We start from the raw sequence: 14,890 nt of genomic DNA on the forward strand, positions 1-14,890 counted from the left end.
TCCAGGTGAGATGGACATACAGGTACCCACAATACACACATCTCCTTCAAACTCTTCAAGTGTCCTGATTCACAATTTTGCAGATCTCTTCTTTCAAAAACCAAACAAATAAAAGACAAGAAGAATAATATTTCTTGGTGGTGTAGAAGGGGTATCCACAGGAAATCCAGCATGATCGCACTAATATCTTGTATTGGAACCAGTGTGCTATGTAAAGTTATAAAACATTAGTCCAGCAAATAAAGCTGAGGGGCTCACACTTGCCTGGGGGTTTCAAGTCTCCTTTCCAGAACTCACGTTAGGCATAATCACAACAGCACCATGCACAAGAGGTGCACTAATGTTTGCCCTTCGAGGTAAACCACACCATTTCCCAGAGATGTTCCCTAGTAATTCTCAATTCATTTTCACAAAATCCCAGAATGGGCCAGGTTGCAAGGGACCACAGTGGTCCAACCTCCCTGCTCAAGCAGGGTTATCCTAAAGCACATGGCACAGGATTGCTTACAGACACTTTTTCAACATCTTCAGTGAGGAAGACTCCACAACCAATCTGGGCAATCTGTTCCAGTGCTTTGCCACCCAAACAGTAAAGTTCTTCCTCATATTCAGGTGGAACCTCCTGTACATCAGTTTCTGCCTGTTGCCTCTTGCCCTATTGCTCGGCATCACCAAGAAGAAACTGCCTCTGTCCTCTTGACATCACCCCTTCAGATACTTATAGACATCAATGAGGTCCCTTCTCAGTTGTCTCTTCTCCAGGCTGAAACAAGCCCATCTCCCTCAGCCTTTCCTCATAAGAAAGATGGCCCAGTCCCTTAGTCATCTTTGCTGCCTTCAGCTGGACCTGTTCTAGGTGCTCCACATCCCTCTTGCACTGAGGAGCTCAGAACTGGACACAGCACTCCAGGTGAGGCCTCACCAGAGCTAAGCAGAGGGGCAGGATCACCTCTCTCGACCTGCTGGCAATGATTTTTCTAATGCACCCCAAGATACCACTGGTTCTCTTGGCCACAAGGGCACTGCTGGCTCATGGACAACCCCCAGCCTGTACTGGTGCCTGGGGTTATTCCTCCCCAGGTGCAGGACCCTGCACTTGCCCTGGCTTGAATTTCGGTTGGCTCTTCTCTGCCCAACTTTCCAACCAGCTGAGGTCCTTCCGAAGAGCTTCACATTTTCCCCTTTAATTCTTCTCCTCCCAAAAGAACTTTAATTTCTTCACCAATCTATTTAACACTTGTTGCTCTAAAATGCCACATAAAGAAGAAACATTATTTAGTATACTGGGATTATTCAGATTTCACACAGTTCAAGTATCTAGATCAACAAATGTACACACCAGTATACAACCCACCACTGGTAAGCAAAGAACCTAATCTAGAATGCCATTTCTGATGACCATACTGAGTCAGCATGGGTAGCCAAGATGCAAGTTAATCAGCAACATCCACAGAGATCTATATGGATTGGAAAAAGTTCCTTTCCACAAACTCCATCTGAGTAATACTTCTGGGGACAGGAATGCAGCACAGAGTGGAGAGCAAGAACCCTAAAACATACTGGGCTTAAATCAGTGGATTAGGCTGGTGGTTACTGGTAATGAAACAGCAGAGTTTTCACTATATAAAATTTATAAATTTATTTTTTTTGTAAAAATCCAAAGAGCACGAAGACATCTCACTCAAAATACTGGTAAATCAAACCACACTTAGAAAAATGAAAGCTGATTTTATTATCTTATCCACAGCCAATCATTTGACATGAACATGCATACGTAATTTTGCTACGCACACACCACAGTTTAACGTTAGTTATTAAAGGTTAAACATACAACATACATCCTTACAAAAATGAGTCAAAATGCAAACGTAACTTTTAAACAAAACAGTTTTTACTCATTTAAAAAAACTTTTGTGTTGGGTACCATTTTGTACAAACACAGTTAATTTAAACAAATCTGCTTTTAGTTTCCTCATGGTTGCACATGAAAATAAGCTGCAATAGAAAATGAAGTCATCAAGGGATTTTTAAATAGCAGAAGTAGGCAGTCTTGCCATGCAGAAGAAGCAATATTAAATATTAGTTTTTCAAAAAAAGAAAAAAACCACAAGTTTAAAAATATTTAGTTCAAGTCACAAATCTTTCCCCAGTACAGAGAAATCCAAATGCAACGCATAATTAGCTGCCACTTAGGATGGCTATTCTGAAAAGTAGAAATACTTTCCAGAATTGATAAATTTCTTTGATTTGGCACAGAAAAGAAGTCTGAGCTTACTTAGGAACAAGAAAGTGATTAAAAAAAAAAAAGGGTAAACAGGAAGAGAGAAAATAAAAAGCAAGAATGAACGAGATAGTAGTTGCAATCACTAAAAAAAAATAAATCTGTGCATCTCAGTCATTGCAGAATACTGTCTACAGCAGGTGCGAATTCCAGGTAATTGTTATTGCAACATGGATTTAATTTGCTTGGAGGTAGTCTCATCATTCAAATGCTTTGTTGTGTACCTAAACACAGAAATAAAAGTTGAGATGAGCATAGATGCTATTGCACTTTGACTTAACAAATATGTAATTTCTTTGTTCATGGCTCAACCTGACTGTACCAGAGCAAAACCCTCAGCCATCGATCACCACCCAATCTATGGTTACCCAGAGCACAAATCAGACATTCTGATCAGAAAATGCTGTTATCAATCAGAATTATAACCCAGCAGCCTTGCATGAAGAGGAATTCAAAAGAAGCCTCAGCTGGACATTGGCTTCTGTGCTCATAGTTCATTTCATAGTAAACTCATATTATCACTTGTGACAGACTAACATCAGACTAACTCTGAGGTCTCTGCCCACAGGAAACATCTTGAAACAAAACAGCATCAGAAACTTCTCTTCAAAACTTCGAGTGATCAAACTTTCCTAAGATCCCTCGATGACAATGGATTTAATAATTTTTCGGCCTAATTTCAGCCTAATTTCCTGCTTAGTTAAATGACTGCTGCTAAAACTAGAGAACATACGTGCTTATTTCAGCCCCTTTCCCCTTCAAAATTCTCTAGGACAATAGTACATTTTTAAATCCCTAAAAAAAGCTTAGTTACCTCTATTTTTAAAAGGGAGTAATGTATATCCTTAATATTGGCTTCTTTGTATGATTAATTTCCCTGATCTCCCTTCCTAACTAATCTAAAAGCAAATAAAAACTTATTCTGTAATTTAACATGTTAAATTAGCACTTCCATTGTTATCCACAACTGCAGTGATATTTACTTGTTCACTTGAAGAATATATAATGACTTTTCAGTTTGGAAATTAGTATCAATGTAGATTTCTGCACTCTTTGGTAATTTATATTTTCCACAAACAAGCAGTCTAAGGTTTTCTGAAATCCTGAAAAGTTACCATACTTGGTATTCTGCCCATGTGAAAAAGTTGAACATGACTACAATGCCCATATGAATTTCAAATTACAAACAGCTGATCTCCTTCCAAAATCCTTACCACCTTCCATTTGCTTTTGAAACATATTATCTCTCTCTTGAGGAAACATGAGGACTTCTAACACTCCTCCAGAATCAAACACTCAGATTTGGACTTAACTTGCATGACATCATCTTGAACGTGCTTTCATCACACAGGAGCTCACCCCCACATCTCTTCCTAACATTGCCAAATGTGATTTAAAAAAACATTTGAACATCCCAGACAAATGACTAATCAAGTGTATGAAACTAAGACTGTTGAAGCATCCATGGATGGAAAGGGTTGGTGCAGGGAAAGGTCAGAGTCAGCACGGACTGAATTTACACTGCTAACCACAAAGTGAGTGAGCAAGAACCCGAACTATACCTTCCATGTACTTTACGAGTGTCAACAAAGACGGGAAAAATGAGGTACCCGTAAAGACTGGTGTTCATTTTTAACTGCAATCACAACAAACTAGCCAGAAAATAAATGCTAATGCAGTCTTCTTCCTCCAGAAGCTTGTGTTTTTACTGATCACCATCTCAAAGGTTGATCAAGTAAGGAAGTTCAGAAACGATCAACAACATCATTTTAGCATAGAAATACTCACATGAAGTCTCAAATTAAGTGTAGATTTTTTTTCATTTAATTAATTAATTAATTTTTTCAATTAATAATCTGAAACAACTTTGCAAATGAATCCACTTACACCACCACATCATTTCACTTCTTACCATATCATAACACAAAAAAATAAAGACAGGGCAAATGAAATTAAAGCAGTTTCACTATAGATAAGAAAAAGCAATCACAAATGCACACACTTTCAGGCAAGACAAACTAAAGCTTCCACATTCCAAAGCAAGCACATGAGTAACAACATCCAGTTACACTTATCTGTTAGCAAAGTAATATGATACTTTTCCAAGTAAGGACAAGAACCTTTTTGCCTGTAACATTTTGGCATCTTTTGCCACTCCTCCAGCGCTGGACACCCACACAAAGAACATGTTTCTGACTATAGATACAGTTTTATGACCCAAATTAGAAGGTTTTAGATTAATACACTGAATTATTAACTTTTCCTTACTTCTCCAATTAGTATGGCAAATTTTTGTCTCATCTATTCTAAAGCAAAAGCATTGAGATTTGTGCCTTAAGTACTTTCTGAAAGAGGAACAATTTATAGTTACTTACTGACTCATTCTTAGCCTGCATGCAGGTATGTACACAAAAAGCTATCTTAGAATGACAACTTCAAGTTTACAACCCAGCTGTTAGAACTGGCTTCCTCATGCACTCTCGTCCCAAGACAATTGGAAGACAAGCCTGCAATAATCACATTCACCTTTCCCTGTAACAGTGACTGATTACTCTGCTGCTGAAGAAAATGCCCTGGACAATCCATGAAATTTCATATCAAAATATTAACAAAATCTAAACCAAAAAAAGAGTACCTGAGAGCATTTAGAAGGCCTTCTACACTGTTAGGAGGCTGGTCTTTAAGAACTTTGATGCATCCTTTCATCTAGGAGTTAAAATAAGATACAGTTTTTTTCATGCTAGTACCTTCTGAGTTTACAGAAATATTTTATATTCAGTTTATCAAAAAGAAAAAATAAGTATTTAAAAACAGCAGCACCGTAAAGACATTTTCTGGATATTAGAAAGGAATTAAGCTTTCAGTATTATATTTTCCTATGACAGACTGGCTTAGCTACTTAAAAAGCTGCATTCTGAGTGCACCCTCAGCAAAGTTTGCTGATGACACCAGGCTCTGTGGTGCAGTCAACACGCTGGAGGGAAGGGATGGCATCCAGAGGGACATGGACAGGCTTAGAAGCGGACCCATGTGAACCTCATGAAGCTCAACAAGTCCAGGTGCAAGATCCCACACCTGGGACAGGGAAATCCCAAGCATAAATACAGGCTGGGCAGAGAATGGATTGGGAGCTGCCCTTAAGAGAAAGACCTGGGGGTGTTGGTGGACAAACAGTTCAACATGACCCTGCAAAAAAACCAAAAAGCCAAACATGTCCTGGGCTGCGTGGGCAGCAGGTCCAGGGAGGCAATTCTCCCCCTCCGGAACCAGCTCCGGGGTCCCCAATTCGCCCTGCTGGAGCGAGTCCAGAGGAGGCCATGAAGATGCTTCCAAGGCTGGAGAACCCCTCCTTTGAAGACAGGCTGGGAGAGTTGGGGCTGTTCCACCTGGAGAAGAGAAGGCTATGGGGAGACCTTATAGCACCTTCCAGTACCTAAAGGGGGCTACAAGAGAGCTGGAAAGAGACTTTTTACACAGGTTTGGAGTGATAGCATGAGGGAGAATGGCTTTAGACTGCTACTCCATCCCTGGAAGTGTTCAAGGCCAGGCTGGACAGGGCCTTAAGCAACCTGGTCTGGAGGAAGGTGTCCCTGCTCATGGCAGGGGGGTTGGCACTAGGTGATCCTTAAGGTCCCTTCCAACCCAAGCCATTCTATGACAACTTCAGACAATGCGACTTTCATGTCAAGCTCTGCTTTATTGACCTTAAGAAAAAAAGAAGGAAACTGAAACAAAAATACCTGTTTATCATAAATCCTTTAAGAATTACTACATTCAGTCAGTGAAATAATGACCAACTCTGTAGTTACTACAATAGGATAACAGACCATTTTAAACAACCATGAAGCCACATACAGTAACAGCATGTATTCCACAGACTTATGAACTAGCAGCAGAAAGTTAAACATTTGAAAGCTGGTGGATTATGAACCGAGCTATTTACCAGGCAGTGAGGAACAAGCCAGATGCCGTTGTTGTTTTCAGTCATTCTGATTTGGATCTCTCAGCACAACCACTACTTACAAGTATTTTAAGACACTACCTGAATTCCATAAAAACAGATTTTTCATGTCTAAAACCGATCATTTACATGACTGAAGGCCTAGCTTGTATTTCTCACTACTTAAATATATATTTTTGCTCACAGCTACCACTACCCATTTAGCATCAATCCAACTTATCCAATCCAACATCTGCTACTAGAACTTGAAAGACAGAAAAGGAACCTACACACTTTACACAATTTAAATACTCAAGAGATTATTTAGCAACAATAAACTTACATCAATTTTTGAAGTTTTGGCAAAAGCGCCCACTGGATGCACGTGGTCATAGAGTATGATGACACCCACCATTACCCTCAGACAGAATGATACTGTTTCCTCATTTGTAAACCTGCTTCTATATTCACTGTAATTTAAAAACACAGGTGATTATCTATGAAACACAGGATAAGAGTACATACTAGTAACACCCAAAATAAGATTAAAGAGAAAAATTCTACTATAAATCCTCAGAGAACAAAAAGAATCCCCTGCCAAAAAAATCTAAATCCACCAACCCCAAGCTTTTGGTAGTTTTCTTTTTTCCTTTCAAATCAGACAACAGCTTAGAAAGAGTTACCTGAAGATTAAAAAAGATTCTCAAACCTAAAAGAGGACCTGGTTGCTAAAAAGATTAACTTTGCTTTCCTACACTTTTCCCTGCCACCCTATAATACACACCCAAACTTCTGACTCAGGGAAAAAAAAAAAGTAAAGAAAGAAAGCTAATGAACAACATTTTACTACTTTCTTGAATGGAACAGTCCGTTCCTAAGAAGGGTAAGAATATAAATAAATTGGGCTCTTAATGTACTTCAAAACATACATGCTGTGGTATTTGGACAGAAAATTATTTAAATAAGACACAGTTCACGTGTAAGTAATTTTACCAGTGCAAAACTATTTAGAACACAAAGAAACAGATAAAATAAAATAAAAAACCAAACCAAAACAACAACAAAAAACTCCAAACCAACCAACCAAAAAAAAAAACCAAAATCAAAACCCAAAGTTTACTCTGACTTTTTGATCATACTCCCAGTGCCTCTCAAACGTATAGTAGACAACAGACTGCCTTCATGCCTAGAAATCGCCTCTTAATTCCCCAGACAGGGGCACTGTCATTTTGTTACAGCCATCAGCTGGGCCAGCCCACAAGGACATACCATCTAGCACATTGCCCACAGCCCCTCTTTCAGGAGGCCCTAGGCAATCATGCTCAAATAGTCTATTTCTCTGAATTATACATGAGAAAACCACTTATAAAGAGTGCCAAGAGGCTGTCTAGCTTCCATAGCCATGCTATTTTTAAATATTAATACGTTCAGAAAAGCAGACCGCATGATTTGCATGGCTAGCAAAATGAGACAATGTAGTTTCATGTCAAGGTAAACAACTAGGCTGGTAAAAAGAAAACACCATAGTTCCTAATTACCTCAATTATATTTCTTTCACCTTATGCATCACAAGTCACGGCTGAGATACAGACATGACTCAGACCCAGTACAAGCACTGTTTATACTCACGGGGTTTCCAGCATGACCCTGCACACACTGGCCATGGTGCTTAAGCAATCTGTTGTATTCTCTATTGGTAAATTTTTATTCTGCAAAAGAAGATTAACAGTTTCCAATTCAATTATTGTGAAATATTGTGCTACAAAACCTAAATCAAATCAGTGATCTGCTGGCATGGCAACATGGGGGAATTAAAAACATCAATACAACTATGGTAAGTCAGGTAGTCTTGCACTGTTTTTTTAAAAATGTTACCATATAGGTTAGCAACTTCCAGAACAAAGTCTAACACACAGGTTTTGCTTGCTTAGTGCAGTCAAAGAACTACACTATTGACATTACAGACTTTTGGTAAATTTTAAAGGACTCATCTAACTTGCTCCTTCAAGACAGAAATTTCCATAGCCAAATATATTCATCGGCTGTAATAGTGAAAAATCGCAGCAGACGAACATCACAAAGAAATATAAAACAACAGGTCAATTTTCTTGAGGCATTTCAAGCATAAAGTGGAACTTAGAAAAAATATTAAAAGACAAATGTATCTTTGCATTAATCATGTAACATACAATTATTTTTAATTAAGAAATAGTGTGCATTCTTTGCATGTAAGCCAAAAATCATCACAGTTACCAGAAGGCAAGCACAATACTTGCAGTGACTATTTTACTACCAATATTTATCTAGGTAATTAAGCATAAATAGTGTCAAAATGTTGGAATACTTTTCCCATTCAGGATCCTCCTGTTTTGCAATAATGTAGTATACTTGACTTTACACAGTGTAACCTTCTCTCGGGAAGGAGAAAAGGAAGCTACATTTCAATTCCAATCCTTATTTCAAGCACACAGAATCAAACTGTTTCACTTTCAATTTTCTGTAATTTCTGCTCTAAACCACCACCAAAATGGAGGCAAAATACTTACCTGTCCCCCTCCCTCTTTGAGGAAAGGTATCAGCACTGATGTGACACTATGCACTAACTTTTGGTGACACAAAAAGTGGCTGAAGTCGCTAACCTCTACAACATCTGGGAAAAGACACTTCACATTTCTTGAAGCTTCAAAAAAAACCAAATTTGGTTTCTAGATGCCAAATTAAGCCTGGTAGAAGTTTTGTGTTCCAAATAATGCCTGGCCCTGTGGTGCTCTGAAGCACACTATCCAGGACACACATTTACACTCTTACCTCTGACACAAACTTTGTGGTAGCATCACTTAAGGTTTTCAACATTGGCGTTGCTTCAGCGTAAAATAAAGACATTCTGTTTGCCAACTCGTTATTTACTTCATTTTCTCCCTCTGCCTACAAAACAGAAGGAAAAAAAAATTTAGTTGTTCTGTACATGAAGAAGAGGGGTGGTAGCATAAGATTATATGTCATCTCCTCCAAGGGTTACCTACTGGGACATTGTTAATCCTCATACGGCTCAGAGTTCTTCTATAGTAGCTGAAGTCATTCTGTATAGCAGGATTTGTCATCTATATAGATATGGAAGTAAGAGAGTTGTAACAAATTCGAGAAAAATAAGGACAAGTGTTCATAAAATATAATACTTCAAATGAGAAAATATTTGGCTTCCTCAAGTAAAAAGGCCTGTGACGTGTTGGGAACTGATAACCACAAAGTAAAGCCTTCTGGTTAGTTTCTCAGATTTTGCAAAACAAGATCTAACAGGAAAAAGAAAAGGAGCAGGAGACAGAAATTAGCAGGCTGAAAAAAAATTGCTTTCCTAGTTTGACTCCAAGGATCAGACCAGCAAATTAATAATCATTTCATCTTAGTTCTTTGCACGTTAGCAAGAAAATAGCTGGACTATGCATGTGCAAAAACTAAGAGTAGCAGCAGTATCCCAAGAGATATGCCAAATTTGGATGAAGAAACATGATTAATATGAACTGAAATATAACAAGTGCCTAAAGCAAATATGTTATTTCATCTCTTTCCAGTCTAATCTAACTCTAGGTCATGCAAGCAAGCCAAGTACACTAGATCTTTGAGTATGTACTGCACACTCTGTTCTAGAAGAGAACACAACCTGGATTGCTTCAGTAAACAGACTTGGCTTCTTTTTGCCAGCCTTTGTGCTTACAAAACTACGAGTTCTTACCTTGAGCTCATCAAATCGGAGTGTAAAGTGAAGAATTTCTGCAAACTGCTTCGCGAGAGCCTGCTCTCGCTCCAGGTGCTGCGTTGGGGAATAGGGAGTGCTCGTCAGGGCTCCCAGCAGGCCTCGCAATCCTGCCTCTAAAACGACAGGACAGGATTTTGCCATATACAACTGCATCTGCTTCTCGTATCTCTACTGGCTGATATCCTGCATGCTAGACTTAAAATATACATCTGCCAAAATACATGCTGGTTAATACAAGCAATTAATTGCTTATTTATGTGTCACTGTTGTCATATTTACTTACAAACTGCTCTACAGACTAAGTCACACTGGCACTGAGAGCCACAAAAAAAAGTTCTTGAAAAGCTTCATCTGCAACATTTGTGTAGGACATATTTCAATAACCTGTGTTAGTAGACTTAAGCCTTTAAGATAACACAGAATTCAAGAGGCACATAACTATAAGCAGAAGTCATGACTTAAGATAAACTCATAATCCACTTCCTGTTCATCTTCTTGAGAAAAATGCCTCACCTCTTTAACAAAGCAGAACTTGTCTGCAAAAAGTTTCCATGTTTTGAACTCAGTTTTTCATGAGATATGCTAATAACTCTGATTAAAAGTGAGATAACAACAGATAGTTTGTGAAAAAACAAGTCTAATACGTTTAATCAGCTTAGCCACCACATCAGTCAAGTTGGTTTCATAAGAGGTATGAAGCACCATCTTAAGTATTGCAACTGTGTGAACCAAGATCAGGCATTTCCACAGACCAAATTATTTCTGGTGTTTAGGGACAAATTATACAGACATTTTTAAATTCTCTTGGTACGAGAAACATTAACAGGACTAATTCCTGGATTATTTAGTCCACTAATTTTCAAACAATCAGTTTGTTACTGCTTTCTGGAGTTACTAAAGGAGTAGGGAAGGAGGATGACAAGCATGTTCCCATTCTCTCTCTCCTTTCAGGTACCCACTGAAGCAAGTCTGCTGTTGCATGCAAGAAGGTAGTACACAGATATAAATAAGATCCAATCCAGTGTATAGAAGGAATCTATGCAACATAACCTTTTTTCTATTAAGGAGTTGACCTAGATGTGATCACATATGCCAAATATACTAATTAATGAAGACAAAAAACACATGTTAATACCTTTCTACTTACCTAGTCTTTGAGAAAATTCATAGAATTTCTTTAGTTTGCCTACTAGTGGCACAACTGCACCCCATGCCTTCTCTTGCAGCTTCTCATCATTGGGATGCTGTATTGCCTTAAATTAGAAAAGGAGAGGAAAACAGTATGCTTAGATTAAGAATAACTGATGCACTGCTGACTAAAAAAATTATTAAAAAACCTACACAGGACAATTGTTTGAAGATCTAATAACTAAAAATTCTACCTACTGAGAGGTTTTCCAGTTGAGAGACAAGCCTGTACTAACCCAAGTCTGTTCCAAAAAGGTCTAAGTAATTGTGTTGAAAGTAAGTATCCTGAACAGGAAAACAATGTGGAGAGAGTAGAAAGAAATTGTTAAAAATAAAGCTACTCAGATAAGAAAATTTACATAACCAGACCTCATTAATTAAAATCAACAATTTCACTGTGGTTCCTCCCAGCAAAAAAGTTTAGTAATTAAAGCCTCATCCTAATGTTGGTATCTATCACCAACTCCTGAATTTGTGCAGGAAAAAAAAAAAGCAACAACTTTGCTGTGAAATTCAGGCTAAATATTACAGTAGGAGCATTTAAGCATAATCAACAACATAAAGCACCACCAGGACATGGTGTGCACCAGATCTTTGAGGTATATATGCATAGATCTTGTTTTTACAGTAAACTTCCCAAACAGAATACTTTAAATTCAACCTCTCTAGGTTTTTAAGATAGAAACTCGACTACTTAGCAACTGAAAAGAGAAATAAAAATGTTCATAACTCTCCTGCTGCATTTTCAATGTCAACTCCTTGATTCTGATATATGTTTTGGTCAACCCTGGGCTGTGAGTTGTATCACACTCCTCTCTGGTCCCTAGAAAGATTCCTTCCTGAGATGTCTCCCTCCTCTCAGGAGTGCCTCTCTTTTCTCCAAGAGAGCTGCAGGCTTCCTCACTGAGCCACAAATTCCTGGCTGATCCTACAGCCTCTCCCTGATCCTGTTCCTTCCTTGAAGAACAAGGAAGCCATCTCCCCTCCTAAGGTTTTTTGTGTGACAGTTACCCTTCTTAAACCTACTTGATGAATTCAACGGAGAAAAAAACTCTCAAAGCTGAATGTCTATGAGTATCTCAATGTTGTCTGGAGAGAGCCCTCCTATCTAATACTATTTCTTAAGGGTATGTTACAGTGAGTAACTCCTCACTTCACGATTAGAGCAGCCCCCATTGCTGCATGTGAGGAAGAAAGAACGGAGGTTGGGAAAGGATTTATCTCATCCTTTTTTAAACATAAAGAAAAAAAATGGAGTGACATTCTGTACAAAAACTTTGCTTCTCCAAAAGTCTACTGTAGTAAATACAAGCCAACTAAAAGGGATTGAAAATGAGATGTCTTTTGTGTCAGGATTACCACACCAGACTTCTCCAATTACTGCACAAGAAGATGTCAGCACTACTCAGTATTGCACTGTAGTCACACCACGTTCTTTCTAAATTCACTACTAACTCAAGAAGAGCTCATGTGGGAACACAAAGAAAAATCAATAGCAACAATTGCCTGAAAAGTTTGAGAAGCATCATTTGCTGTTACACATGTGGATTAATACGACTGAAACAAGCGACATCTGTTTCGCTGTTAAAGAGAAACATTCCAGAGCAGAAATTCAAGATAGTGATTTTAATAGACAACATGCTCTGCCAAAACAGCTCCTGCAAGCAAAGTTAAAACCCAGCAGTATTTGGTTAGGATCAGACAATGAACAACCACAGGTTGTGCACAATTGTAAGGCTCTAGCTCACCTCTCGTATTTCATGGCCAGCTCCTCTATATGACTGCAAGTCTTCCAGTATTCCTTCTGCATCCTTTAACACTACATTCACCTGATTATAAATTTCCTTTTCAGATTCTGTAGGTTGGGCATCTAAACAGCAGAACATATTACATGCATATATATATATTTAACAACAATATGGTATTCAATAGGCACACCATCACCTATGGGAAAATTCTTCATGCAGCAACTCATCAAGAATTTCCATTCCCTGAAGAGCTACTACAATGTATGAGGAACTCCAGGAGAGTAATTTTATTCATTTTAGTAGTCTCTTAGCTTCATTTACCATCCCAAAAACCCACCTGGAATCTATCCTTCCCGACTTATTTAAAACTGAGTTAGGAGAAGAAATCCTGATGAGTTGTCTTCATGACTATGATATAATTTCACCTTGGGGTACAGTACAGGCTCACTGGAAGAGATTTAGGTAAGCACTCAGACACGCTCACTGCAGATAGCAGAGGTGTCCATGTCTATTGTTATCCAGAAACATTGCATCAGGTCATTTCCCATCTTCTCTGCCTCATCTTTAACTAGCTGGGAAAGGAGTCATATCTTTTACTTCTAAATATAATTAATTCTCAAAACATATTCTTTACTGCACTCATTGCACAGAGTTGAGAACAAAAAGATCTCGTGCGAGCTTGTGGGGTTTTTTTTGTCCCGTCTTTAAAGATATATGCTGTGTCTCAGGTTTTGTATAATTAATAAGGACTTCCCAAATGCATGTTTGATCATAATTTCAAAAAGCTACACATATACTTTTAAAGAAAGGCAAATCTGTAAAAAGTATGTTTTGAGAAGAATCAACAAAAGGCTTTAACCTTTAAAAAGAATCACCTAGTACAAATATCTTGGACATGGTTTACCTGAAATGAAATACTTTTTGTTTTAAACTTTGATGGAATCTACAAGGTTAGTTCCTTTTAGACTAATATTTAAAAAATAATTGTTAGTTACTGAAGCTTTTGTAAGGAAAAAAAAAAACAAAACAACAAGAAACCCCCACTTTTCTCTTTACATGGGGAAAATATGTTATGAAATAAATATCATTGTATTTCAGTTCACTATTTCCAATGCCAAAAATCAGGGTTAACAATAGATTCTTTTTTATAGGGACAAACAAAAGCTATCTAAGGACAATATATTCTCATGACTTTGTGCAGTTTAAGGAGTCTGGAAAATGTCTTTTTAATAGTGCTTTTTCCATGACCCATATGTACAATTTCCTATGGAAGTTAGGTAAATCTTTACATTTGAAATAAAACCACCACAGTATTCTAGTGTTTCACACTAGAAAAACACAAGAGAAAATGAAGTTTGTATTAGGAGAAAACAAATTTCACATGCATTGCCTGTATGGATTTTTCTGTAATTTTTGCACAATACTTCTTATTTTTATGGTTTATTGCATAGACAGTCTGTGTTATTGGCAAATATGCCTACATATAGACCTTGCAACAGTTTAACTGATATTTTGAGAAACATCAAGAATTAGCACAGGTTAAAAAAAAGCTGGTCACTCCTTTAAAATAAATAAATAAAAGAGCACCACATTGATTAGGCATCGAGTAAAAGTGGCCAGTGCTTTTCAGATCATCACAAAGGTCACATAATTTTGAAAGCTGCTGAAGACTGCTGTAAGAAATGAAGACAAAAAATGAGGGAAAAGAGCAGACAGGGAAGCACCAGTTGACTGGCAGCAGTTCATGCACGAACATGAAATGCTACAGTGAAATACAGACTAAAACGTGAAGCTCTGTAGCATTCCAGATTGTGTTATTAAATAATGCAATCAAGACTTGTCACTTGGATTGTCTCACACTGAGTACATCTCCTGCCTACTTAATTTTTCATGCCATTTTTTCTTTACCCTGTGTAGTAAGGAGACCTCATTTTTCAACATTGGGAGGGCAGAGCAGAAGGGCCCACAAGGACTCCTGC

At 38.0% G+C, this 14,890-nt stretch overlaps 1 protein-coding gene across 6 annotated transcripts in view; it reads right to left on the minus strand.

The window, feature by feature from the left end:
- Window positions 1–1,624: 1,624 nt before the first annotated feature.
- The window catches only part of CYRIB (CYFIP related Rac1 interactor B), a 98,067-nt gene continuing 84,801 nt past the window's right edge, over window positions 1,625–14,890 (minus strand). For 3 of the 6 annotated variants that reach the window (XM_039382188.1, XM_027727405.2, XM_039382190.1), the window contains 9 exons: window positions 12,912–13,033; window positions 11,123–11,228; window positions 9,952–10,088; window positions 9,245–9,322; window positions 9,030–9,146; window positions 7,851–7,930; window positions 6,565–6,691; window positions 4,917–4,987; window positions 1,902–2,505 (listed from right to left, as the gene is read on the minus strand). In XM_039382188.1, the coding sequence (XP_039238122.1) occupies window positions 2,442–2,505; window positions 4,917–4,987; window positions 6,565–6,691; window positions 7,851–7,930; window positions 9,030–9,146; window positions 9,245–9,322; window positions 9,952–10,088; window positions 11,123–11,228; window positions 12,912–13,033 (902 nt within the window). In that variant the 3' untranslated portion in view covers window positions 1,902–2,441. Of the gene's footprint in view, window positions 2,506–4,916; window positions 4,988–6,564; window positions 6,692–7,850; window positions 7,931–9,029; window positions 9,147–9,244; window positions 9,323–9,951; window positions 10,089–11,122; window positions 11,229–12,911; window positions 13,034–14,890 lie in introns of all 6 variants that reach the window. The other 3 variants (XM_039382191.1, XM_039382192.1, XM_027727406.2) reach the window with 2 other exon arrangements.

The sequence above is a fragment of the Pipra filicauda genome, unplaced genomic scaffold (assembly GCF_003945595.2).
Source record: "Pipra filicauda isolate LSUMZ 115617 unplaced genomic scaffold, ASM394559v2 scaffold25_size4600443_pilon, whole genome shotgun sequence".
NCBI classification, from domain to species: domain Eukaryota; kingdom Metazoa; phylum Chordata; class Aves; order Passeriformes; family Pipridae; genus Pipra; species Pipra filicauda.